At 51.0% G+C, this 27529-nt stretch overlaps 1 protein-coding gene across 1 annotated transcript in view; it reads right to left on the bottom strand.

The window, feature by feature from the left end:
• Positions 1 to 26353, bottom strand: part of SNRNP200 (small nuclear ribonucleoprotein U5 subunit 200) — a 39125-nt gene extending 12772 nt beyond the window's left edge. Inside the window, exons 1-26 of the mRNA XM_050937384.1 lie at positions 26175 to 26353; positions 24221 to 24384; positions 23011 to 23182; positions 22235 to 22427; positions 21002 to 21057; positions 19722 to 19820; positions 16707 to 16859; positions 15903 to 16002; positions 15216 to 15352; positions 14327 to 14410; positions 13900 to 14073; positions 12736 to 12873; positions 10610 to 10765; positions 10059 to 10229; positions 9558 to 9751; positions 8431 to 8554; positions 7702 to 7851; positions 7213 to 7323; positions 5168 to 5299; positions 4012 to 4200; positions 2790 to 2987; positions 2139 to 2291; positions 1889 to 1969; positions 1390 to 1473; positions 762 to 868; positions 78 to 196 (exon numbers count right to left, since the gene is read on the bottom strand). Coding sequence (XP_050793341.1) covers positions 78 to 196; positions 762 to 868; positions 1390 to 1473; positions 1889 to 1969; positions 2139 to 2291; positions 2790 to 2987; positions 4012 to 4200; positions 5168 to 5299; positions 7213 to 7323; positions 7702 to 7851; positions 8431 to 8554; positions 9558 to 9751; positions 10059 to 10229; positions 10610 to 10765; positions 12736 to 12873; positions 13900 to 14073; positions 14327 to 14410; positions 15216 to 15352; positions 15903 to 16002; positions 16707 to 16859; positions 19722 to 19820; positions 21002 to 21057; positions 22235 to 22427; positions 23011 to 23182; positions 24221 to 24384; positions 26175 to 26219 — 3484 coding nt within the window. The 5' untranslated portion in view covers positions 26220 to 26353. The remainder of the gene's footprint in view (positions 1 to 77; positions 197 to 761; positions 869 to 1389; positions 1474 to 1888; positions 1970 to 2138; positions 2292 to 2789; positions 2988 to 4011; positions 4201 to 5167; positions 5300 to 7212; positions 7324 to 7701; positions 7852 to 8430; positions 8555 to 9557; positions 9752 to 10058; positions 10230 to 10609; positions 10766 to 12735; positions 12874 to 13899; positions 14074 to 14326; positions 14411 to 15215; positions 15353 to 15902; positions 16003 to 16706; positions 16860 to 19721; positions 19821 to 21001; positions 21058 to 22234; positions 22428 to 23010; positions 23183 to 24220; positions 24385 to 26174) is intronic.
• Between the last annotated feature and the right edge of the window lie 1176 nt (positions 26354 to 27529).

Here is a 27529-nt window from a genome sequence, read left to right as displayed (position 1 = left end):
CAGACGAAAGCCATGAGCGGCTCGAATGCAGGGACCACGAGTAGCCCCCCTTGGTACAGACGTCCCCCTTCCCATACCTATTTCATTGTGGTTCAGGTCATAGAGACGTTCAAACGGGAAGTTCTTCTTCTCGATTTTCTTCACCACTTCCTCAGGCAGTTTCCTGAACTGGCGCAGGGGGCACATGGACTGCCACCTATGGGGACGAGCGGGACGCAGGAGTTAGCAAGGGGATATCCAGCGCCATCAGGATACCCGTAGGCATGTGCCTATGTCCCCGCACCGAGAAAGAAGCCAGCTTTTTCAACTGTGCCACTACAAGCAACCATACCCACCACAGCTTGTTTCCCCCTACTTGGGTAAGAGTCATTCCCTTGAGCCCAGAGACTGTGCTCCCCCATTCCCTATAATCACAGCGCTTCCACATTCATGGGACATGGATTTCAGACTCCCAAGAGCCCTGGGATATGACACACTAGACAGCACCTTCTCTGGCTGAGACAAGCTCTGCAGGTGCATCCATGCCAACTCCATAGAGCACAGCTAGCTTCCAGGCTATCCCAGGAATTAAGGTTACTCTCTCATCCGTCATCACTTGCTTGCCTGTAGAGAACTCACTATGGTTCCAGTCGCCACCAGCCTCTCTGACCAGAGCACCTGGAGGTGAGGGGTGCACCAGGGCAGATCAGACACCTGGCTTGGTTATAGGCAGTAAGCCTACAGCACATCAGAAATCCGAGCATCACAGAGCCATCACTTACATGCGCTTGTCAATCATCTTGCAGAGATTTAGAGTCTTGTCAGTGAGCTGCGCCCAGCCACGGTTCAGGACTATCTCAAAGATTGCACGCATCAGCCGCCCAGCAGACTGGCAGGGATACAAGAGAGCCGTCAGAGCCCATGGGGGATCAGTGTGTTTTAACAGCCACTGGGGGACCAGGCTATGGGGATTTCCAATTCACAATTAACTGCCCTGTTTCTACCCCAATCGAGGAAACGGCTCCTCCCACTCACCTACTCCACCATCCAGCCATGTGACCAGCAATTCTTGGGTCAACTACAGCCATCGACTTGGTGTGTGTTATGGTGACTTAATCTGTCAATATTTCAGATTTAAGATCTGTTGCAGAGCTAAAACCCGGATGTCATGTCTCTCCAAAATAAATTAGCTTTTGCCGGCAGTAGTTTTCATGTATTCATATATTAATGAGCACCTCACAGGAATTACCCCCCTTACAAATTCACAGCCCTATTAGTCATCAAGGCAACTAATGAACATTAACCCTCCCAGCCCCCGAGGAGCAGGCATTATAACCTGGGGCACCAAGGCAGAGAGAGGGTCATTCCGAGATAGTGGCAGATTTTCTACCCACGTGAATTCCCACTCACCTGGGTGACGTACACCATGTCTGCCATCAGAGCAAACCCTTCCAGCTTCAGCTGGGAGATAAAGGCCTGCAGGAGCACATTGATCTAAAGACAGCAAGAACAGGAGTTAGATCAAAGTCTTGATGGGGTATCATCTGAGAGCCTCCCATCTTTGGGGAAGAGGGGTGGGAGGACAGGAAGAGCTCCTAGCTGTTCAGGGCTGGCACAACAGTACTGGGGGGAGAGACTGCAGTTCCTTCCCACCCCCCAGTGCAGGAAAGCAGTCCAGCCTGAAACAATAAGCCCAGTCATTCCTGAAGCATCAGAGTGTGCTTGGCTCAGAGTTTTCAAGCAACCCATGCTCCTGTCCAGGACACTGCACAAAGGGAAGGAGGGGTGGGCAACAGGCTCAAGCATTCCCTAAGGCACTGAACAGAAGCAGGGAGGGGTTCAGGGCCGCAGGGCTCTCCTCTCACGTGGAGCCAGGCTTCCCAGGAGGGCGGGCAGAGGGGCGGCTCACCTTGGCACTGGGTTCCTCGATGCTCTCCTTCACTGGAATTGGGACCCGCTCCAGCAGCTTCTGGAGCTCCAGCTTCTCTTCCTGTGGGGAGACAAGGGGTGGGAGGTGAAGCCAGCTTGGGGGCACTGCATACAATCCCTCTGAACCAGGGAAACGAGCCTGGCAGCCCTCCAGGGGACAGGAGAGAAGATCCTGGGAGCACCTCTCCCGCCTGAGCAAGGCCCCTCCCCAACCCGTCCCAGAGCCATACCTCCCGCACAGTGATGTTCTTGAACTCGGAGGACAGGGAGAAGACCCGGAAGAGCTCGATTTCACTCAAGGTGGGCTTCAGGAGCTGGTTATAGGTTTGCACGGTCTCGTTGGTGATGTAGTAGTGGCTGGCAATGCGACCCAGCTCAGTCACCTGGGGGAGGGAGGACAGAGTAACTCCAGTTTGCAGTGGTAAAGCACAGACCCCTCTGGCTGATCGGGGGGCTGAGCCAGTCAGAAAGGAGCCCACTGGAAGATGCAGAATGAAGCTGGCCAGCATAGAGGCTCCCGACATGTGGAGCAGAGTCACTGAGGAGCCAGGAATGGCCATGGGGAGAAGGTTCATCCTGTCAGGGACACAGTTCCCTCCCTCAGCCCCAGCTCCAAAGCAAAGGAGCCCCAGGCCACAATGGGAATTTGCTCAGCAAAGAGGCAGCAGTGTACCCGAGGATACCGAGGTTTGGAGCTACTTCAGCCCCCACTCTGACTCTTCAGACCAGTGACTCCTTTGAGCTCCAGGCTGGAAGACAACAGCCACTATGCTCCCCAAACACTCGCTGTGGCTGATCTGGAGCCACCTCTAGGAGGCAGCTTGCAGCCTTCTCCCCAGCCACCTGGCTTCAGTGAGTCACCCCCCGGTCCCCTGCCTCACCTGGAAGTTCCCCGTCTTCTTATCGTACTTCACAAGATTGTTCTTGTCTAGCATCAGGGCTGCAGTGTGAACCAAATCCAGCCGGCGCTGGTCCAGCAAGGGATCTCCCTTCAGGTCATCGTGAGAAAGCCCATAGAGCGACGGGGAGCGCAGCATTCGGATGTACAGGTAGGCGTAGCCCAGCCAGTTCACTGCATCCTACGGACAGACCCCGAGAACCAGTGACCTTTCAGCTGAGCGGGCAGACCGCGGCCCCTGGAGCAGGAAGTTATGGGGACCATTGGTTCAAAGCCCAAAACCTACCACGATGTTACCCCAGCTAGATCAAGTAACTGGGGGCAGTTTTAAAGTTGAGGCCTCATGAAACATCAGAACTAGAAATACTGAAAGTGGAGAAGAGGCAGCTCCTACCCTGACAGACTGTCATAGCTCGCCTTAACCTGCACCCTCCTGAGTACGAGCTGCTTTCCTGCACTCCTCCTGTCCTAGCTTTAGGGGCCATTATCTGCAGAACCACTAAAGTGCAAAACAAACACACTCTATCCTCAGAGCTTGGGAACCCCACATTCAAGTGCCAGAGAGTGCTCATCTCAGACATCCAGGCCAGCAAAACCAAGCTGCAATGCAAAGAGATTCCAGCCAAGAAAGCAGGCGAATATTGTGAAGATCAAGTGGAGATCCAGAAACTGACTGATCACAGATTAATGCAAATGGCTTCAGGGCTAATACATTTTTTTAAGCGCCTATCCTGGACCAGGGAACAAAAATCATTTCACTCGCTGCCTGAGGACACTGTTCTCTTCCTAGCTCAGGCAAGAACTGGAAGCCAAGGGTCATGAAACAGCCAAAATGCTTTACTTACAGACTATTTCAATTTACACATAAACCCCAATGTTACGCTGGATTGAAAGTGTGCTCCATCACTTGTATAATCTGCACATGTCGATATCAAGTATCCTCTCCTTTTCAGTGACAGGGCCGGGTTTTCTGCTACCCTGACAGGCAGGCAGCACTAGAAGGCACATGGAGATGCACGATATTGCCCAGGGCAGGCCAGTGTGCTCTGTGCCTTTACGAACAGTCTGTCCAGCAAGCCACCAGGCATGGCCACGGAAGATAGGGCACCTTTCTCTCCGCCAGACCCAGAGATCAGGTGTATTGTGAACACTTCTATACAAAGTGCAATTGGGGGCTGGGAGGGACGACATACCCACATTCTCACCTTAGCATTTTGGACATTCCCCAGCACAACCTCTGCATTCAGCATATCTGGCAGTTTCGACACCATCTGACTCTCGATAGGGAGCTGCTGGTTGAGTAGAGAGAGGTAATACTGCAGTTCTCCGTGCGATGTGATGAGGATCCCCTCGCCCTTTGTGTCATACTGGGGTCTCCCAGCACGGCCAAGCATCTAGGACAAATAAAAGGGCTTAATCAGATGCAGAGAAGAGCTTTTAGTCTAGCCAACAGCACACCACTTCCCTAACCGCTGTGCCACAAGCCAGCCAGTGCTCAGCTATCCGCTACAGAGCGGGAGGTGTTCATGGTGCTGTGGGTCATTCCTCTGTCGTTACTCCTACCAGCACACTTATTCTGTGGTCCAGCTCATCGGACAGTCAAGAAAATCTAGCTGGGGGAGACAGAGTGGAGTAGGCTATGGGGAAGGCTACGTTTTAGTAACAGGTATTTTTAGTAAAAGTCATGGACAGGTCACGGGCAATAAACAAAAATTCACAACCCGAGACCTGTCCGTGACTTTTCCTATATAACTCTAAAACTTTTCTTTTCTTTTTTTTTTGGCGGAGGGAGAAGGGGGGCACCTTGGGAGGATGGCCAGGGGGTCTCGCAGGTGCGGGGTGGGGCAGGCTTCCTACCCAGCTCCTGGGGAAGCCACGCTACCCCTCTGATCCAAGCTCCAGTTCTGCAGCTCCCATTGGCTGGGAACCACAGCCAATGAGAGCTGCGCGTGTGATGCCTGCGGATGGAGGCAGCACATGGAGCTAGGAGCTGAGGGAAGGGAGTTGCTGTCCCCCTTCTGAGGAGCCGCCACCCACCCCAGGTAAGCATCGCCCCACAGTCCCTGGGCCTCCTCACACCCAAACTCCTGCTACTGGGAGGCGGAGGCTCCCAAGCCTGCCCCAGCAGCAGCCAGGGTGCCTGGCCCAGGGGCTGCCCGAGCTGCTCAGGTGACTCCCAGGCCAGGCGCACCAGAAAGTCACGGAATCCGTGACCAACACAGAGCTGTCTCTACGGGAAGTGGTGGCAGCTGTGGTGTCAAAATGCATGAAGCTGATCACATGGAGGATTCATGAGGCAGATTCCAAGAGGAGAGGGACCTGCTAGGGATAGTCAGAGCAGCTTTACTGCCAGGACTTTACCTGCAGGATGTCCAGAGCACCCAGCTCCGTCCAACGGCCTTTCTCCGGGCTGTACACCTGCGTCCCTTTGATGATGACCGTGTGAGCAGGAAGGTTCACACCCCAAGCCAGCGTCGCTGTGGAGACCAGAACCTGGAGCAGGAACACAGTGAGGTTAGTTAGCTCATTCCTAGAGGAAACTCCACCAGAGATACTGGTCCTTGCTCCACTAGGACAAGTATGCCTGAAAGTCTCCTTCCATGTACACAAAGCTCAGTGGAGGGCCCCAGCCTGGGAGACTTGGGGCCTATTCCCAGATCTGCCACGGACTGCCTGACCTTGGGCGAGTCATGCCTGTCTCAGTTCTGAGCAACTGAACCTGAATCCCCACTCCAAGGTCCAGCCAAGAGCATCCCCAGAGGCTTCCAGCTCCCCAGCACCACCTTTCTGCGTGGAGACCCGCGTCTCCCTTCATTCTGACTAGGGTACTTCCAGACTGCACAGCTCCCTGCCTCAGTGTCCCAGCAGAGATACTATCCAAGGGCACTGGCTTTTCTCTTCAGAGCTGGTTAACAGGTATCAGTGCCATCATCAGAAGGTACCACACAGCACTTCCTTTGCACGCCTGCTTTACTCTTCAAGTAAAAAGTACTACAAAAAAGATCAAAGAACCCACACACATGGTACTAAGCTTACCAGGGTTCATCTCAACCCTCACATGAATTCTGGCAGGAGCAGTCCTTCAACGCTCACCCGAAGGATTCCTTCGGGTTACTAGTTCATCACAGCTTCAGCTCAGAACAAGCACACCCAGACAGAGTTAGTCCCCCACTGTATACCATTCAGGGGTCTGTGAGCTGGAGTTTCCAAGAGCAGGTCATTAGTAGACAATGGGGTTTCTTGAAGAATCCACACTCCTGTCAGACTTAGCCATGCTGAGCTAATAACCCCCAGTGAAGACAGCACGAGGTCAATGGAACAATTCTTCTGTTGGCCTCGCTAGCCTTGAGGAGGTGGGTTAACTACTGCGATGGGAGAACCCCTCCCACAGGTGGAGGTATTGTCTACACTGAAGCGCTACAGCTGGGCCATTGGAGTGTTTCAAGTGTAGACAAGCCCTCAGTGAAATTAATTCAAGATATTGTAAGGCATGTGTTGTCAGTCTGTTGCAATGTTCCCTCTTGTTTACACTGCAGTAGCACCGAGGCACCCTAGTCATGGGCCAGGACCCCACTGTGCTAGGCACTGCCCCAACCCAGAGCAAATACACTCCCTGCCCCTAAGAAGGTCACAAGTCTAAGGGCAATGACTCTTTCCAGCCCTTAGTTTTTGCAGCTGTAAAAGAGGACCTCAGTCTCACTGTCCTCAAAGTGCTTTACAAAGTGGGGGGAGAGGGACAAGGCTATCCCGTGCTCAACACAACCCTGCTCTTCCCACAGCAGAACATCTTCCCCACAAAGTCACTGCATCCTTGTGGGCAGCAGGCAGGGCTGACTACCACAGCTGCATTGCACCACAGGCAGAAACGGAGTAACAGGGCTTGAATACGGTTCAGATCAAAGTCACAGACAGGTCACAGGCAAGCAACAAAAATCTGCCAGCTCCAGCTCCAGCCCCCGCCCCTGAAGCAGAAGTAGTCACAGAGGTTCGTTAAAGTCAGGAACTAATCCTAGATGACCCTCCATGACCGTAACCACGGCAGAAGCCCACAGGCTGCTGGTGAGAGCCAGCTAAAAGGATATCCAAGAGCAGCGATACCCATCTCTGCTTAGAGGAAAGGTTTCCTTCCCCTATCCTAGCTATGTCCTGTTCACGGACCCATTCACTTCCTGGGTTGGAGCCTAGACCTCTGACCAGAGAGAACACAGTCTGTGCGCCTCCAGTGTCACAGTGAGCATTAGCTTCACGAAGACTTGACAATCAACAGCCTTGCACTTCTAGTCTCCAGATGGAGCATCCCAACACATGCTGAAACAGCAATCACCTTAAAGCATTGCTCAAGTATCTCCCAGGGTCAATCCCAGCCTGATCTGAATACACATGCTCCACTTGGAGCGGGGACTCACCTGAATGTGCTTGTCAGCAAACAGATCCTCCACCAGTGTTCGATCTACTCGGGTCATCCCAGCATGGTGAATAGCAAAGCCGTATGGCAACAGGTCCTTCAGCTCTAGATTCTGTAGCAAAGAGACAACTAATTACAGACAGACTCTTCAGTGAGTGAATCCACAGGACACACTGCAGATCAGAGGAACTCCTGGAGAGCAAACCAGGGCAGGGAGCGCCTGAGTGCCAGCACTCATTAACAAGCACTGGCCTCTCACGCTGCCATGAAATCAACACCCCCCGGGGAACGAGGACGCAGGTCCCACTGTTCCTACTGAGAAGATTTTGGTTTAAAGCTGTGAGTAAAGACAAGAGGGAGAGAAAGCTCAGATTCTAGGAAAACGTGGCAAGCTTATCACACATGAGCCGCAGTATTTGTCCCCCCAAGTCTGTCATAACACACCAGCCAGACTACAGGCAAATACTCCAACTTTCTGCCTGCTAGTTACCTTGCACTGCTCAGCTTCTGTCCTCAGGACCTCTGTAGAGGCTGAGCCCTCACGAAGGAAGAGGCCCAGCGTATCTTTCTCCAGACACATGTCCCTGATGGCTCGGGCCGTCTTCCCTGTCTCCTTCCTGGAGTGAACAAACACCAGCACCTGTCGAACGTACCACACAGCACTGTTATTGGGGGGCACAGAGTTCTGCCCTAGCCCATTCCCTGTGCTCAGGAAAGCAAGGTGACTACGGTGCAAAAGTGTGGCCTAGAAGACACATTGGGGCATGGTGCTGATGCAGCAGGTCCGGGTTGGAGCTGCTGGCCTGGTAATGGGAGCACCACAAGAGGAAACCGTTTAATTCTGGAAAAGGAGAGACGCTTGGCTCTGGGAGGGGCTGGAAGCTCAGTGAGCTGGCTCAGGAGGGAGCTCCAGCCAGCTCTAACCAGAGGAGTTGGGCTGAGGCACAGCCACATGGGAAGAACCGAAGTGCTCGCGCTGGATGGTCAGAAGGCAATAGTCAGCAGGCAGAGAAACAGCAGTCTGGGGTACATGTCCCTGCCTCAGCTGCTAGTAGCCAGCACAGATCTACACTTCTATCCACAGAGACTGCAGTAGTTCTGGAGCTGGGAGCAGAGTCCACAGGACAAACGTAAATAGAAAAAGCCTCTCACCAGTGCATCATAACCAAGATGCTTAAATGTACCAGCAACTAAAATACCAGCAGGACGTCAGGCCTACCTGGTTCTTCCCAGCATGCTCCATAATCTTCTCGTAGACAATCTCATTCATGATCTGGAAGCGCTTGATTGCTTTCTTCTCTGTGATTCCCACATAGGTCTGCTCCAGGGGCACTGGGCGAAAGCTGCAATGAGAAGCAGGTAGCATGAACTGGCTGGAATGGCACCTCCACGTTATGGATTTCTGCCACAGATCAGATGGTTTCTATCCAAGAATCACCGTGCAGATCCATTCGCAAGCTTTAATCCTGCCCCTTCGCAGAGACTCCATGCTAAATGCCCTCCTGTTCTAGCCCAACACACGAAGATTCAGTGAATCACGTTCTGGCCAAGCACTGCCTCCTTGTTTTAGTTCTACGGCAGCAGTATTCGACTGTCACTTGAGTCCATTCCCTGGATGCACATCCTCAGATATGGATGAAACTTTGCAAGCCGCCTCAGAGCCATTCAAAGCTTCCCCAGCAGATTGGGATGGAGAATCCCTTTTCTCCCCTTCCCAGCTTATGTTCTGAACCCAGGTATGAGTATAACTAAAGCTAAGATTATGTCACAGAGTCTTTGACTTCCAGAGACCTCCATGACATTTTCCACTTCAACCCTGGGGTGGTGGGGCTGGAGCTATCAGCTGGCTGGGGGACCCCGCAGCTCCCAACTGAGGGCCCTGGAACTCCAAGCCATTGCAGGCGCCTGAGACACCCTAGAGCTGCAGCGAGAGTAGGTGCTTGACCCCTGACCACCCATTTTGTCAGTTATTTTTAGTGAAAGTCAGGGACAGGTCACAAGCTTCTGTGAATTTTTGTTTGTTGCCTGTGACCTGTCCCTTTCCTAAAAATAACTGTAACAAAATCTTAACTTTAAAGTAAAACTAATAGCTACACAACCTCAGGAAAATACCCTCAGGATGCATTTCAGGGGTGCGATCCTGCACCTACACATTCTAACGATTTCCCTAAGAGCCACAAGCTTATCCCATGGCCAGTTAAACCAGGCTGGATGCCCAATGAAACCCTGGCACCATCAGCTTAATGACAATTAGATTCCAAACCACCTCCCCATAAAGATCTCACCAAAGACCTTGGCTGCTTCCCCAACTGGATTGTAAAAGGCCCTTCTCAACCTTTCCCACACCTGTTATCAAAGTAGAATAAGCCTTTGACGGGGTCCACTCTCAGGAATGTAGCTACATCCTCGTAGTTTGGGAGAGTGGCACTCAGGCCAACAAGCCTCACATCCTCCTGGGTCATCTCAATGTTGCGGATGGCTCTAGCCACCAAGGACTCCAGGACAGGGCCCCGGTCATCATGCAGCAGGTGGATCTCATCCTAGAGGAGAAAAGGGGTGGGAAGAGCTGGACTTCAAAGGGGAAAGGCTCGACTGACTTCTTTGCTGCATGTCTGGTTCATTCGTACTCCTGATGGAACTGCATGGCTGGGCTTGCATAGGTTTAAACACACCCACCTATCCACCATGCCCCAATGAAGTCTCACATCAATTATGGCCTTCTCAGAAACCACAAAGACCCTGATATAACCCCTCAGGCTGAGGTACCATGAAGCACTTCCCGAAGTGCAGTCACAGCCAGCGTCGTCATCTCCCAGTGGGCTTGGGGAAGACATTACTGCTACTCACCAGGATAATGAGGCGCACCAGCTGGGTATAGGTGCGCTCCCCGCCCTTGCGGGTGATGATGTCCCACTTCTCGGGGGTGCAGACGATGATCTGGGTTGCGTTGATTTCTTCCTTACACAACTGGTGGTCTCCAGTCAGCTCGGCCACATTGATGCCATAAGTTGCCAGGCGCTAGGAAAGACCAAGCACAGTGCATGTGAGGAGACCGGGAAATGAAAGGTCCTGAGCAGCACCTTTGGGGAAATCGCATGCACCATTGCATACCTCTCCCATGACTACAAATAGGGTTTTCCACACCGTGGCATTAAGCAAGACACAGATTCTTCCTCTTTGGTGCTGAATCACAAAGCCTGGAATGGAAGCATCAGGCCCAAGAGAACAGGGAATAAGAGGCACAACACCCTGTCCTCTCAAGGCTTGATACCCTTTAATGCTAGAGCTCAGCTGGGGCCCTTCTGAGTACAGACCTCACAGGAGCAAAGCTCCAAGTCCTTGCTCCACTTCCCCTCCCCCACAGGTCTAGCAGAACCATAGCAAAGTTGTTCGATTACCTTCCCAAAGCTGCCCACCATCTCCTGCACCAGAGACCGCATGGGTGCAATGTAGATGATTTTGAAGTCATCCACGTTGATGGTTCCATCCATGTTGATGTGCTTCCCGATCTCGCGTAGCATGCACATCAGAGCGACGTTGGTCTTCCCTGCACCCTGCGGCACAGAATACACCTCTGTAGTCACACCCTACACACCACTGTAATAATCTCTGTATAAAGCACACCTTGTAAGGTATCAATTAAAAACTCATAATTTGCTAATCAGTATTGGCCTGGTAAAATGTGTGTGGCAACATGATACGTGACGTTATAAGATTCCCCTGTATGGAGTTATTAACGCACGTTTCAAACCCCACAACACTGCCCAAGAAGACATTGGCAAACAGGTCTGTCCTAAACAAAGGAGCGTGTACTCCGGTTAATTTGCATTTAAGCAGGAAACAGTTATCAAGCAGGAAGGGAAGAGAAAGGAAGTTCAAACAGTGAAAAAAAAAAACCAGCAGGGAACATCTCTCCACATAGACACTTTGGATCCTGGTTCTCAGATGGAAATGTTTTTCTAGAGGGACTGAAAGGATAAAAAGGAGGGGCAAAATAGCCCCAGACATCTCCCTCTATCACATTCACTGCGCCTGAAGAGACAAGGGAAATAGGCACTGGACTCTGGGGGGTTTGGCCAGTAATCTGTTGGAGCACACGGTGAGAAACTTTGCTTGAATCTAATCTAGTTTAAGTCAAGTCAGGTATTAGTAAATGTCTTCTCTATTTTTCTTGTAACCGTTTCTGACTTCTATGCCTCATTACCTGTACTCACTTAAAATTTACCTCTTTGTATCAAATAAACTTGTTTTACTGTTTTAGCTAATCCAGTGTGTTTAAGTGAAAGTATCTGAATAACTTGGACAAAAGAAACTGGCATATTATTCCTCGGTGCTGGGCAGCAACAGGACACATATTTCTGGTGGACAATCTGGGACTGGGGGTATGTTGAGGTCACCCTGCAGTATAACCATGGCTGGTGAGAGTCAGGCTGCGGCTTGCATGCTGGAAGGCTGTTTATGAGCAGCCCAAGGAGGAGCTACAGCAGAAAGGCATTGTAAGGCACCCAATGCAGGAGACGAGTTAACATAGCCCTCCACTGGTCTGGACTGCACCCTGGTATGTCGCACCCTGGTACAAACATTGAATCAGCCCCATCATATCCATAGTCTCCTGACAGCAGCCAAAGACAGATTCCCCACGAAGTATGAGCCAGCCCTCCCTCAGGTGACATAAAACTACTCAAGATAGTCAAATCCAAAGCAGACTGTGAAGAGCTACAAAATGGATCTCTCAAAACTGGGTGACTGCGCAACAAAATGGCAGATGAAATTCAATGTTGATAAATGCAAAGTAATGCACATTGGAAAACATAATCCCAGTTATCTATCTATCTATATATCAAATGATGGGATCTAAATTAGCTGACCACTCAAGAAAGCGATCTTAGAGTCACTGTGGGTAGTTCTCTGAAAACATCCACTCAATGTGCAGTGGCAGTCAAAAAACCAAACAGAATGTTGCAAATCATTAAGAAAGGGATAGATAATAAGACAGAAATCATCATGTTGCCTCTATATAAATCCATGATACACCCACATCTTGAATACTGTGTGCAGATGTGGTCATCCTATCTCAAAAAAGATTTAAAACAAACAAAAGGAAGTATTTCTTCACACAAGGCACAGTCCATCTGTTGAACTCCCTGCCAGAGGATGTTGTGAAGGCCAAGACTATAACAGGGTTAAAAAAGAACTAGATAAATTCATGATCCATGAATGGCTATTAGCCAGGCTGGGCAGGGATGGTGTCACTGGCCTCTGTTTGCCAGAAGGTGAGAATGGGCGACAGGGGGTGCATCACTTGATTCCCTGTTCTGTTCATACCCTCTGGGGCACCTGGCATTGGCCACTGTTGGAAGATACTGGGCAAGATGGACCTTTAGTCTGACCTAATTTGGCCGTTCTTATGTTCTAAGACAGTTGGGCTACAACCCAAAATCTGTGCTAAACAGGAGTGGCTGGAGGCACTGAGTATCTATGAGGTGGCCTCCTGGGGCAGGAGACAGCTTGGCCAGATCCTTACCGTGGGAGCACAGAGTAGCAGGTTCTCATCAGTCTCAAGTGCAGCACGGTAGAGTTTGCTCTGAATCCGGTTCAGGGTTTTGAACCCCTCGAACCCAGCCTGGGCATATTTGGGCAGTTTGTCCACAGAAACCAGTTGCTGAAAAGGGGAAACATCATTAACATCAAAGACCATACCCTTTATTGTGCCACAAGCAGGGCACTCTGTGATCTAGAAGAGAGACCCCTTGGGGAATGGCAGGGAGCTTCCTGGTCTCTCTCAGTGTGGCTGGGACATAATGCTTTGTGCAGAGCAGTCATAGAACAGGCAGTAAGATCAGATGGGGCCCATTAGACCAAAGCATTTGGCCTGGGGGAGGTCAACTGCTGATCTGCAAGATTCACACATCACTCTGGGCAGCGACCAGCAACGCAGTCAACTAGCATAGAGGATTCTAACTCTTCGGGCCGACACTACCGATTCCCCAGACTGCACCCTCTCGTGTACCAGGTAGTTCCCACTGTGGGTCAGAGCTCACAGGGGAGCTTGGATTGCCAGTGTGGGTAGCCAACTGCAAAGCAGAGATTACAGCACGAACCACAACAACCCATAACACTGTACAAGCAGCAAGGACTCCTCACACCATGGGTTTGCCTGTCTCCATTTTACAGCTTGGGAAACTGACAGAGTCCAAGTGACTTGTCCAAAGTCACATGGTGAATTAGTAGCACAGCCAGAACTGGAACCCAACCTTGAATATGGCCCATGCTCATTTGCTCGGTCTGGCAGAGCAGCTTGCACAAATGACTGGCAGAGGTGCAGCAACAGTGCCCCCAAGCCCCACAGAGTAGCCCATCTTAAAGGTGTAAGGGGAGCCAGAGGCACCAATGCCAGGTGCACATCCCCGGCACTAGAAACCAATGGATCAGAAGCCATTTTTGGTCACATGAAATCTCAGGGAAGCAGAGCTTAATGCACAGGCTCCTTAAGGGTCACGTGTCGGAAGGGGCCCAAGTCCTGCTGGCCCCAGGGCGCGTCGTGGAGATGCTCCCTCAACTTCTGAGTCGCACACTGCGAGCGAGAAGTGCCACAAAGCCAGCAGGTCTCTGTGCGGCGTGGGGAAAAAGGGACACTAGGTAATCCAACCCTGCCCACTGCTGACCGAAAGGGAACAGAGACACCTACCTCTTCGGAGCCGAAGGGCTTTGGCTTCAAGGCAGGCACATGCACCTCCTCGTAGCCTTTGCGCTGCCTGCGGAACGAGCCATCAGGCAGCTGGCAACGCTTGTTGGCCATGAAATGGCTGCCCTGGGCAAACACCAGATCTTCCAGATCCAACACTTGGCGCGGGGCCAGTGCCTGGAAAAAACAGAAGGGGGGTCAGAAGAAGAATGGGAGGGGCCCATATTTAAAGGGGCAGCATGGCATCCACTCCCTCCAGCCTGAAAGTCTGCCTTCCCATACCTTCTCAGGCAGATCGGGGCTTAACCCTACACATCCCACCTGCAGGCCGCTAGATCAGGGTATTTAACAACAGCCCCCTTGCACTCATTCAGCCCCTCATCTAGCAGTTCCTCGAGCATCCTAAGAACAGGTGCCTTAAGGGACACACCTCTCCACCCTGATCCAGATCCATGGTTTCCAGGTTTGTGTCCATCCGGGACTGACGCACACGTTCCCTGCGAGAGCGTTCCTCCTGGATGCAAAGGGAGAGGGTAGGTTAACGCGGTGCAGACACCTCTCGGTGGGGAACAGCAGCTGCTGCCCCACTGCGATAGCACAGCTTCAGCTAATTGGTGAGGCAGCTCCTCAGGCTGGGAGTCCCTTTAAGCACAGCCATTCATTCAACCAGAGCCACCTGCTGATGGTCACTGGAAACCACCACCACCAGGGCCAGAAACATCACCTGTCCCCCAGGGGAACATACTGCAACGGACCCCATGCAGAAGGGTGTAAGAACAGGCTGGGTCCAGGCACAGGAAACATTCATTAGACAACACAACGACAGCATGGAACTGACCCAGGGGGCTAATGAGCAATGCTAAGCACTACAGTGAAAATGACTCAGCATCAGATCCTGGTCAGGATATCTCAGCTCCCTCAGAGCATGGAGGATGTCATGCTCAAAGCCTCCATAATCCCTTCCAATTAATGAGTGGATCCAACATGCTCCAAAGGGAGCTGCACCTCAGAGGACCCCGTAACAGAGACACAGAAGCTGCTGTCTGCTACTGATTAGTAACAGCTCAAATTGGCGCAATGCTCTGAACCCAAAGCTGAATCTGGCTAATATGAAGAGGGGAAGCATGGTCAGTCTACAACCATCATCGTCAGACCATACCTCTATGCTGTGACCCCAGTAGCACCCTCCCCTCCTTTCAATCCAGTTTATTCAGTGATTGCAGTGAAATGCGTGTGTGTGACATGCATACAAAGTGCTATTTCAATAGTGTCAGCTCAGATGCAACAAGGACCTTATGGGCTCTCTCTGCTCTTCTTACCCGAATCAGATCCTCCTTCTCCGTCTCATGCAGCTGATACAGAAATTTTGACAGCTCGGGATCAGATTCCATCTTCCCCATGATCCTCTCCTTCTCGGCTTCACTTTGTGCACTAGCCAGCAGCGTACAGTACAGGACTGGAGGGAGAAAGAGGGTGAGAGAAGGCAACTGCCCCAATGCACAGGGTCAGAGAGAAAGGGGCAAGATGGAGAACAGTCACAGAGTACCAGGAGACACCTGAAGTTTCACAAAGCATGGAGCAGAGGAAAGACTGCACAGAAGGCAGATGTATGGAGAGGTGAGAAAGTTGCAGCTATGAAAGCTGACTGAGGCCGGGTCTTAAAATTTAGGACAGCGTACATCAATCAAGGATGTGACAAACCCATGCCCCAAGCGCAGCTACGTGGCCCTAAAAGCCCACACAGATATAACGAGGTCGACAGAAGAATACTTCTATCAGCCCAGCTACCATTGCTCAGGGATGCGGAGTTCCTACACTGACGGAAAATCCCCTTCCATCGCCGTAGGCTGCATCTACCCTCCGGGGTACGTAGCCTCCCCTGTGCTGGTGTAAATCCCCGTAGTGCAGACATAACCTGAGGTGTGACTAGCAGCACAACCAGAGCAGCACACAGGCAAAGAACCAGGGTAACAGCACTGCAGGTTAACGAGGTGCCCAGTACTCACTCATCATTCTGTGCTGCCTCAGCACCTTAATGAAGTCAAAGGTGTTAAAGCCCAGGAGCAGGACAAGCTGGTTTTCACACTCCCTGTCATCACTGGCAGTCTGGGAAAAGAAGGGACAGAAAGAAGCTGGTTACATCTGCTGCCCTGCTTCGCCGTGGGAGAGGGCGGGGGACCCAGACTCCCACTGCACAGCAGGTAGAACCTAACTGCATAGCGAATACAGGCTACCCGCCAGACTGACAACCCCGATCCTCCAGGTAACCATCAAGACTCTGAGCAAGTTTGCCAGTGTTGCTGAGATGAGTCTAAACAAGTGCAGTCTGTCCCAGAACCTCTTCCCGCCCTCCTAAGAGGCCTCTAGGGGCACGACAGCTGGGTCATCTATGCTGGTGCAGTTTACAGGCATTTGAGCCGCATTAATGCTATAGATGAAGGGCTGGCACCTGAGAAGTACTGGGCACCCTAATTCCAAGGGAAGTCAAAGGGGGTGAGGATCAGGGTCCTGGTTAGCATGGGGAACACCACCCCAGAGTTGGCCTCCCAGAAGCAGCAGTAACTGTTACCCAAGAGAAGGTCTGCCCATGTGTTAAACCTGGTCCTCACAGCAGAGGGGGACACGGTGGGTGTATCCTCAGGGGAAGAGTGGCAAAGTAGCAAGTTGTTTGGTTGTATTAACAATTTTAATATGGAAAAATAGGTCCAAAGTGTAAAGAACTTGCCCAGGCAGCTTCCTGTCTTCCAGCCAGGCCGGCCCCGAGTCTGGAACCTTCTCCATCCGCAGAGGCAGAATAATTGGCCACATACCTTTAAGATCTCTAGCACCTCGTCTGCTTTCTTCTGGGACACGATGGCATCATCGTAGAAGCGACTTAGCTGCCGCTGAAGCCAAAAGGCATCGATGTCTCGGGGATGCAAGTCTCTCTTCTTGGAGCTCATCAGCTCACCTGAGGCCACCAGCTGAAAGACAGGCAGTGTCTCCTTACGGCCGTCCTTCGCCCACACAGAACTGAGTCCCCAGGACAGGCACAAACAGCCCTTTGGTTACTGCCCCACCCCCCCAGCCATTGTGTATGTGAGCAAAGCCCTGGCGGCAGCAGTCAGACCAGGGACAACAGAGCACTTAATTGTAATGACAAGGCTTTAACCCAACGATAGCAATGCTAAGGAAGTCTGCTGGACCTGGGAAAAGCTACTTCCTCCTACCCGTCTGCAAGTTGGAGAGAAGTGGAGAAAAAGGAGCTACCAGCAGCATGACGAAGAGGACAGAACAGGGTTTAAAGAGACTCACAGGGGAAAGTGGGAGAGTCCCACAGGCAGTTCTGGGCAACAGAGGGGTATGATGCCGGAAAACCCAGTGCCAGCTCATGCCAAGGCCCCAGGCCTCACTTAACATAAATGCATAGCTGGAAACAAGTCTGGCTCGCCTGTGTGTCAGTACTGTTAACGCAGATATTGGAGTTTTAACAACGTGTTCAGTGCTTCTACCTTAGCTTGCACGGTGCTGCATGCATTAGCGCTCGTACACACTACCACTTACGTCGATATAACGTATGCCGCTCAGGGGTGTGAATAAGCCCCCACCACCACTGAGCAACACAAGTTACATCGACCTAAGCACCAGTGTGGGCAGAGCTTCTCCTGCCCACATAGCTACTCCGCCTCTCGCATAGGTGGTTGTATTGTGCCAACAAGAGCTTCTTCCTCAGAAGCACTACAGCTGCACTGATGCAGCATTTCCAGTGTAGACTAGCCCTTAGCCTCGCCTATATGGGTTACCTAAGGAGGTGGTGGAATCTCCTTCCTTACAGGTTTTTAAGGTCAAGCTTGACAAAGCCCTGGCTGGGATGATTTAATTGGTGTTGGTCCTGCTTTGAGCAGGGGGTTGGATTAGATGACCTCCTATGGTCCCTTCCAACCTTGATATTCTATGAATGGTGGAAAAACAGGCAATTGCCTTCTGCGTGAACAATTTTATTTTATTTTTACTTATTTAATTAATGAGGATGCTTAGGAAATAAGGGCCTATTGTTCCCTGACGGACTCCAACCTGTCAAAGGCCTGAAATTGTATAAAAGATCCAGGGGTCCTCATTCTGTCATCTCAGATCTGCTTCATCAGGGGAAGTTTGAGTTGCAAGATGAGATCCCAGTTAAGCCGGTACACCCTGGATATCATATTGGACACTGGACTACAACCTATGGACTACATTTCAAAAGAACTCTTTGCAACTACAAAGCTCACCATCTCTGCTATAAATCTGAACCTCAAGAATTGAACTCATGTTTGTATGTATATTGATCTTTTAACCATACTCTCTCTCTTTTCTTTTTTAATGAATTTTAGTTTAGTTAATAAGAACTGGCTATAAGCATGTATTTGGGTAACCAGGGAGGTAATGTGTCCGATCCCTTGGGATTGGTAGAACCTTTTATATGATGAAATAAGATTTTCATTAATCTTCATCATATCTGACTTGAGTAATTAGATGGAGGCTGAGGCTGGGTTACTTTAAGGGAACTGTTTTGGACTTCTGAGTAACCAGTAAGGTATAACAGAAGCTGTTTAGTGCTGACTTGGTAAATCTAAGTATTGAAACATCCACCAGCTTTGGGGTTGTCTGCCTCATTCTTTGCAGTTCACCCTTACTGAGTGACTTGAGCTGGCTCCTCCAGGAATCCGGTCACACTGTCACTCATTTGTCGTGTATATTACCTGCTTTAACCTTGTAAATAACTCTCATTTCCTTTTCCTAGTTAATAAGTCTTTAGTTAGTTTGATATAGGATTGGCTGCAAGCATTGACTTTGGTAAGAGATCTGGGGTACAACTAGGGTGACCAGATAGCAAGTGTGAAAAATCAGGATGGGGGGTGGGAGGTAATAGGAGCCTATATAAGAAAAAGACCCAAAAATCGGGACTGTCCCTATAAAATTGGGACATCTGGTCACCCTAGGTACAACTGACCTGGGGTAAGTGACTGGTCCTTTGGGACTGGGAGTAACCTGAATATTATTGTGATTTTTGGTATAAGGTACCATCGATCATAGAGGCATGCTTGCCTGGGTGGCAAGATAGACCAGAGTGCCCAAAGAGACTGTCTAACTCTAGGGCAAGGCTGTTAGAGGGTTTGAGTTGTTCACACTTGTTACTTGGTTGGTGAAATGTATTTAGAGAGCATAAGCTTGGAGTAGAAGGCTTTTGGTTCAGAACACAAGTCACACACTTCTGCAGTGGGACCCTGGACACAAAGAATATTCTGGAACGGTGAGGAAATGGAGGTAGGGAAATGCATGCTGGATTTTTGTATAGATCTGTGTATTTCTCACTCTATTAAAGAAAGAACAATTGTGTTTTAGAATCCTGTGCAAAATGTCTGTGTTTCACGAATTACATCTACCATGTGCTCCAAGAAGGAAACTATGGACCCAAACCACCACCTAGCTCGTGTTCTGAGATAGGGTGTGTTAACCGACAGGGTAAGCGTGAGGGCAGCACCGGTTCTGGGGTGGGGCGTAGGGTCACAGCTCTCAGAAGGGGGATACCACATTGAAGTTCTGCTCCCCAAGAGCGTGCCCGGAGGTTCTAAGGCAGCAGCAGTGCCTGGACTCTGTTCTGACCCTAGGGGCTTAAGACACCCAAATATTCAGCAGTTGGCTTCTCGTACAGCAATCCAGCAGGGGGCCCACAGCTAAATCTGACACACTAGTGTCTGCTATCACAGTTAGGAATGAAGTCCCCATAGCTTTAATACAGCCACCAACTTCAAGCCAACCCTCCAGTGATAGGAAAGTATCCTTTCGCTTCCCACTTGGTAACTCACATTGGCTGAGAGGGTGCAGCGGACAACAGCCTCATCCCCCTCCAGGTCATCATCAGACGCCTCATCCCGTACTTCACCGTACACGTCCTCATCGCCTTCCTGTTGGAACACACAGCTCCTGTGAATGGCTCTCCCCCCAGAAAACCTCATGGAGAAGCTCTCCACACCTTGGATAGGAGTACAACAAATGCCATTCCTACTGAGAGCCGAGCTAGTCCTTCCTCCAGCAGCAGAAAAATCATACTGTGGTTAAGGCAGCAGATCACAGGACTTTGGGCAAGTCCCATCATCCCATGTCTCAGTTTCCCCATTTAGAAGATATGATCGTTATCAGGGATGGCGCTCCTTGTACTGCAAGCTCAGCAGAAGTGAGCATTATTACTGTAGTCTGGCATCTTGCTTTCAGTTGTGGCCAATACCAGATGCAGCCAAAGTCAGCAGAAAAAATAATGTAACAAGCCAACTGGGCACCCCTAAATTATGGGAGTGAGGGAAGATCTTTCATGCAGTAATCATCTATGGCCTAGTGCAGAAAGAGGGACAGTTCCTTACAGATGCCATCTTGGCTATGTGTCAGGTCCCTTGCTCAGGCTCACTGTTATCCTTCTCAATACTCCCCTGGGGCAGCTAGTCCCTCGGGTTCGCTCTGTTTTAGAAGGAGCATGTTTCCACTGAGCTCGCTGCAGACAACCCTCATCTGTCTTGTGATGTTAAAGTGCATTCAGAACTCGTGAGCGCGTACAAGGCCTTTCAATCCTTTCCCACCCCAAGACTTTCAAAAATAAGTGCTACCAATGACTCAGAGGTTCCTGTATTGTTCTCCCTTAAGGAACCAGACAAGGCAATTCTTTTCAGACCCTCACTCAGGTAAGTGTGACAGAAGAGCAATTATATGAAATAGTCCCAAGTGGCTCACATTTAGAAAAGGCATTGCAGGAAACAGGAAGTCAGGGAGAGCAAGAGCAAGTTTCAGTCTGAAAGGGACTGCTGAGGAGGCCAGGAAGTCTGACAGCTGATCAAAACCAAGCAGCTGGTCTGTGGGCCAACCCATAGAATTCATACACGTTTCTGTGAAAGGCGGTACAGTATAGTACAGTAATTTACCAAGCCTTCCAGTACCAGGAAGCAGGGTCTAATCTTCCGGCCTGGCTCGGCCTCGCTGGCCAACAAAGCTGAGATAGAGCCAAACTCCAGCTCCCCACGTCCCCAAGCCCTGTCCACAACCAGCAGCACAAAGAAGAGGAGCTCAGCCACCACCTTAGAAGCATCTGATCACTTACCTCTTCATCAGACTCAAACTGCACATTCACTCCATACGTCTCATCAATGTTATCATCTGCAAAGGGGGACGGAGTTAGAAGGGTGCAACCCAAGCTCAACCCAGTTATCTTCCTTTTGCACCACTATAATGCAAGAGCCCCAGTACCCGCTAAAGCATGGGGAGCACACTCAGAGATATGTTCCCACTAGAGGCTAAGTGGAGAAAATATCACTCGTTTTACTTATGACTGAATCAGGATTTGAACAGAAAAACTAAACATTATCCATAGATGTCTCTGGGAGTTGTATGCATGGCTTAGGCTAGCGCAGGGGAGGACAAACTATAGCCCTGGGATTGCCCTCCGTGGTGCCGCGGGGGCCTGCGCCACTCTCAGAAGCGGCCCCTGGGGGGAATGTGGAGGGGGAGAAGGCTCTGTGCATTGCCCATGCCTCCAGGCACCACCCCCGCAGCCCCCATTGGCTGGGAATGGTGAACCGTGGCCAATGGGAGCTTCGGGGGAGGTACCTGGAGGTGTGGCAAGGGCAGCGCATGCAGAGCCATCCGTCCCACCTCTCCCAGGGGCCGCAGCACTTCCTGGAGTGGCGCGGGGTGGGGGACAGGGCAGGCAGGCAGGGAGCCTGCCCTGTTCCCGGTGCGCGCCAATACCACACCGGAGCCGCTTTAGGTAAGCGGTGCCGGGCCGGAGCCCTAACCCCTCCTGCACTCCACCCCCCAAATCCCTGCCCTAAGCCTCCTGCCTGCACCTCGCACCCCAACCCCCTGCCGCACCCCACTCCCCTGTACACCCCAATCCCCTGCTGCACCCCACATCCCTCCTGCATCCCAACCCCCTTCCCTGAGCCCCCTCATACACTCCTCCTCTGCCCCAATCCCTTGCACTGAGCTTTTTCCTGTACACCGCACCCCCCCCTCAGACCTTGCACTTCCTGCCCCGGCCCTGTATACAATTTCCCCACCCAGATGTGGCCCTTGGCCCAAAAAAGTTTGCCCACCCCTGGGCTAGCGTGTAGCCCTTAGTTTCCAAGTGCAATAACTATTTACCACCAAGCCCCAAAGAAACATTTTTAAGCCCCATCTCAGTTTAAAACACTTTCTAACCTCCCTGCATACAGGCACTGTGCCCCGTCTGTGCGCCAGCTATTGAAATATGACATGCTGATAACCCATATACTGTGATTTCTGAGATAATACAAGGGAGCAGTCCAGGCCCAAGCTCGAGGGTGATCCCTACCCATGTTCTGGATCTCCTTGTCACCACCATAGTCTGTGATCTTCTTGCCCAAGTTCACCAGCACATGGTAGCGGGTGTCGTCCGTCTGTCCTAACAGCAAATCAATTTCCTTCCGCCTCTCTTTGTCACGCAGCTTCTCGTTCTTCAATACAGCTAAGACCTCGTCCGCTGCTCCACAGAGAATGTCACGTGGCTGCAGAAGAAATGAGAACAGCTGCAACACACCTAATTTGGGGGATGCTCCATGTACCGAACTGCACATTTCCCACCTGGGATAAGCACTGCCACTGCTCAGCAGTGGCACTAAAAGACTGGCTCACATTTATGGACTAAATGCTTCCAGCTTTCTGTCTACAATAATTATCTCCATGGAAAAACGACCGATCTGGAAGCATTCCCCTCTAAAACACTGCAGCACTGTGCCAGCACATGAGGAACAGTAACAGCCATGACCCTGCTCAGAAGTCAGATCCCACCTTACAGTAAAGGCAGTCACTCAGGTGGCTCTGAGGATTTGTCTAGGGTCCTATGGAGACAGTATCTCAGGTAAAGAGCTTTAGCACCCACAAGTTGTTATACATCTCACTAGCTTGAAACGGAAGGATTAGCAATCAAGGATCCAAAGACCAGCTTACTGACTGATCTGAACTACAGCTCTGCCAGCTATTTGCCCCTACCACACACACGGAGTTCTGACAACTCCACTCGGTTGATGTGTACACACATTACAAGCAGTTAGAGAAAAGATACCCTCACAGGTCCATGCACATCCTTACCTGGTCCCCAAGGGCTGCCTGAATAAAACTTAGCAGCACCTCATAGGTCTCCCGGGTCTCCTTGGTTTTGGGTTTGTAGATGATGCCCACCATCTCGTCAATGCCCTCAGAGAGCAGCGTATAACCCTTCATTTTGTTGATATCATGCCTGTCCTCATCACGCTTCCTCCTCCTAGAAAGCAGGGCAAGGAAAACATCATACAAGTCAATCAGAGCAAAATTAGAAAGTAAGCACTTGGCATAAATGGTGGCAAAGAGTTTTTTTAATAATTCAAGCTATTAGTATCTCAAAGATTTTTTTAAAACATGATATTTTTTAAAAGCCTGACAGTATCCTGTCAAATGTATTTTCTATCCATGGCACAAGAAGTTAATTTTTACTGAACTTGAAACAAATGAAAGTATTGCTGCCCGGCCAGTTCATGGGAAACTCTCCTTATCCACAGCAGCACACTGTCTGCAATACTCAGACGCAAGAACATTAACTCAGCATTATGTCTGATGCAATTAAGATCTTAAAGTCATGGAATTTTGAGTTGACGTTCCTCAAGGCAACCTTCACGGCTCCTTCCCGCATTTGTGCAGTAACAGAATCATTCTCTATAGGGTTACGCTATCTGCACTGTCATCATGTCCATAGCTAAGGTGTATAGAATAAGTTGCAAGTAAAACCAAATCAAGAGTAAACAGCCGAACTTACATAAGAAGCAATATTGAGGAGGGCTATGAATAGGTATCACTTTAAGAGCACAAGCTTTAAGGTTTTCCTTGATAACTGTATGATAATTAAGGTTAAGATTGTGTCATGGTTATTTTCAGTAAAAGCCATGGACAGGTCAAACAAGCAATAAACAAAAATTCATGGAAGCCCATGACCTGTCCATGACTTTTACTGAAAATAACTGGGAGGGATGAGACGGATAGCTCCAGACCCTGCTGCAGGGGCTGGAGCCAAAGAAGTCATGGAGGTTCATTAAAGTCATCGAATCCATGACCTCCATGATTAAATTCTATCCTTAACGATAATCTCTGAAACCCAGGCAGTGTGGAAATACTTTAAATTCCTAGGGCTAGATCCAACACAAGCTTTTCAGCATTAGACTCCTGAATACCGTGCTGCAGTCAAGATGCTCTCATTCAATGCTCTGTGTTCATTTAGTCTCTTAGAACCCCAAGCTCTGAAAGACAAATTCATGTGTAACCCACTCACTTTGCTCGTCTCTCTTCCTGCATCTGGGGTTTGGTTCTTTGAGCCTTGTCACCCATTCGAGTGCCCTCCAGCTTCCCAACCAAAGAGAGCACCTCCCCCGTAGGCTCATCTCGGCGGGTCCTGTCGATCAAGGAGCGATCAGCTTGAAGTACGAGGTTAGAGTTCTGGAGGGATCACAGCACAAGAGAACAGGTAAAAGGTGTGAAGAAACCAATGCAACAATCTCTACAACCCCAGCCAGGCCAGTAGTACGTTTCATTATTGCCCGTGGCCACCCCAAACAAACTCCCACACATTATCATCATTACTGTAGCGCCTAGGACTTCTAGTCATGAGCCCAGACCCCATGGTGCTAGGCACTGCACAAACAGAACAAAAAAGACAAGCTCTGCTCCCAAAAGCTTACAATCCAAGTATAAAGCCAGAGATAACAAATGGATACAGACAGCAGAGCATAAGGAAACAATGAGTGGCCATCATCAGTGGTCTCAGCACACTACCGCCTGTCAGGCTTTTTGTACACCATACTGCAAAAGGCAATTTTGAGAAGAGAGCTGAAGGAAGATAATGAGGTACCCTTGCAAATATTTACAGGGAGTGTCACAAGGGGGAGGGGCAGTACAGGGAAAGCATGAAGATGCTTGTTAAATTTTCAGACAAGCGGATGGTAGCAGTAGCCAATTGGAGGCAGGAGTCAACAGCTCAAGAGCGAATGAGAGATGATATGTAGGGTGGGAATTGACCGTGAAGAACCTTGAAAGTAAGTGAAGACAAGCAGCTTATATTTGATACAATAAAGGGCACAGGCGCTTACTTTTCAATGTGCCGGGGGGGGGCGGGGTGCACCCCTTCCCAAAGGCCCCATCCCCACTGCCTGTTCCCACCCCTCCCCCCCAGAACCTCCCGCACACTGCAAAACAATTTATAGCGCTGGGCGGAAGGTGCTGATCGGCAGGGCCCGCCAGCGGGCAGGAGGAGGTTCTGATAGGGGGGATGCCAGTGGGTGCTCAGCACCCACCATTTTTTCCCCAGAGCAGCCACAGAGTCAGCACCTGCCTATGATAAAGGGGGACCCAGTGAGGGATGCAAAAAAAAGGGTGACATGGTCAAAGTGACAGATTAGGGAAATGATCTTTGCAGCCACATTCTGAATGGATATGAGTGGGGCAAGACTGCAGTAGTCCAGGCCAGAAAGAAGGATGTTACAATAATCAAGATGTAAGATGAGAGCTTGAACAAGAGTTTTATCTGTGTGACTGGAGAAATAAGAAAGGCTGCATTTTAGGGATATTATGCAGGATCTAGGATGCAACTGAAGGAAAAGAACACCATGCAGCAGTTAGAGACAGAATTTCAGTGACCTCAGGGATGAAAGGGATAAGGGGCAGTAGCTGCAGAGGGAAGCAGGGTCAAGGGTGTTTCTTTTATAAATTTAGATAATCAAATGCAAGGCTAGCCCCTCATGCCTGTGAACATATAACTGTCGGGCAATTTAAGTAATGATTCCCACAGCCACCATGCTTCCCCACACTGCATGTACATAGCAGAGCCTAACGCATGCCAAGCATTAGCACCTTGCAGGCTACCAGAGTTACCCCACAACCCAGGGTTTCCAGGATCATGTTTTAAGGATGCAAGACTCTTATCTTCCGATTTGTATATGTTACGATATTGATCATAACTTTACAGCGATACTACGGCCTGTATAAAGCTCATCCAGGTCCGAGTTAGTGTTTCCTTCCTAGAAGGAAAATGGGGGGCAGGGTTGTGTGGTGATGGGAACAGAACTGCTCACTTACACACAGGGCCAGAAGAGGGCCACTCCCTCCCTCCCCCCCACCCCCCTCAGGCTCCTGCTCCCCTTCTCTTCCCTCCCCCCTCCGGGCTCCCCCGCCGCTCTCCCCCCCCCCGGGCCCCTGCTCCCCCCCGCACCCGGGCGGCCGCGCCCACTCACCGCCTTGTACTCGTACTGCAGGCTCCGCGCAGTCACATCCGCCATGGCGCCGCCTCACCCGCCCGGACCCCGGTGCTGGACTCGGGCCGCTTCCCCCTCCCCGCAGCGGATCAAGCAGCGGCCAAAACTGAAACAGGTCGCTGCGCACCCCGCACGTCGGCCGAGCAACTCCTTCCGGGGCACACCGGAAGTGCCCTGCCGCGTTCGCCCCCAGACTTCGGCCCCGCCCCCTGGACGCCGGAGCGCGCGGCGGTGGTGCGGCGCGAGAGCACGTCATGGGCCGCGGGCAGCTGGCCCTCGCGTGAGCGCGCAGCGGCGTTGCCTAGCGACGGGCCGGGGGCGTGTCTGCGGCGGGGATGTGCCAATAATCTGCCCCGGGCCTTTCCCAGCTGGCTGGGTCGCGGGGCTCCCTCCCGTCGGGGGGGCGGGGCTCCCAGCCAGCGGGACGTAGGGGCGTGAGGTCCCCTCCCATCCTGCGGGCGCCGGGCCCCGGGCTCCCGGCCGGCTGGAGCCTGGGTCACGCTGTTGTGGGAAGCAGCAATGTTCCGTTCTGCTCCGATCTCTCGCCCACAGGGTGGGGCACATCACTGCAGGCTCGGCGCATGGCGCAGGGGTGTGAGTCGCCCTCAGGCGTGTAGCGCCAGGCGCTCTGGCTGTAAGGTCCGGCGCTTTGGCAGGAACTGGCGTAGGTGACCCCACCTCTTCTGCTGCTGTGTGGATTTCATTTCTTTTCAACTGCGAGGAAGTTGGTGAACGAAGCGCAACAGCGAAATGAAAAGCCTTGTCATAGGCTAACGCCAGGGACAGTGCGGGTCGCAGTTCAGACTGAAGCAGGGATAACTTGCACTAGTGCTCAGGATTAGCTGGCACAGGACTAATTATGTCATACCACCCAAATCCTTGCACCTCCCCTCTCGGCCCCTCACAATCACAGCTCCGGGCGACAGCTGGGCCACTGATAGGGCGCAAACCTGGGCTATCTTTATCCTGATGCTGCTTGATGAGGCCTACGTACACGTTCTGTTTACTTCTGTTTATTCCTGCTGTGATGTTGCAGTCTATATGATTTCATAAATATATGCTAATAAGTGAATATAATGTAACTGGAATATGCTTCATGCAAAAGGTCTCTTGTAAGGTATCATTACAAAGCTTATAACCTACTGAGTGTTCATCCTATTTGTGTCACTCTTGTATCTGAAACTAGAAATATGAAGTGCAACTCTCAGGGCCTATTGTAATTATGCAAAGTGTGGGCCATTAATGGTGGTTTGGAGTCTTGATGGCTCCCATCAACCAGGACAATTGACCATGGATGGCTCTGTTTGCAGGCAAGCCTTCCTGTGAGTCAGGCT

Source organism: Gopherus flavomarginatus, chromosome 2 (genome assembly GCF_025201925.1).
Source record: "Gopherus flavomarginatus isolate rGopFla2 chromosome 2, rGopFla2.mat.asm, whole genome shotgun sequence".
NCBI lineage: Eukaryota > Metazoa > Chordata > Testudines > Testudinidae > Gopherus > Gopherus flavomarginatus.
This window is presented reverse-complemented; position numbering and strand designations above follow the sequence as displayed.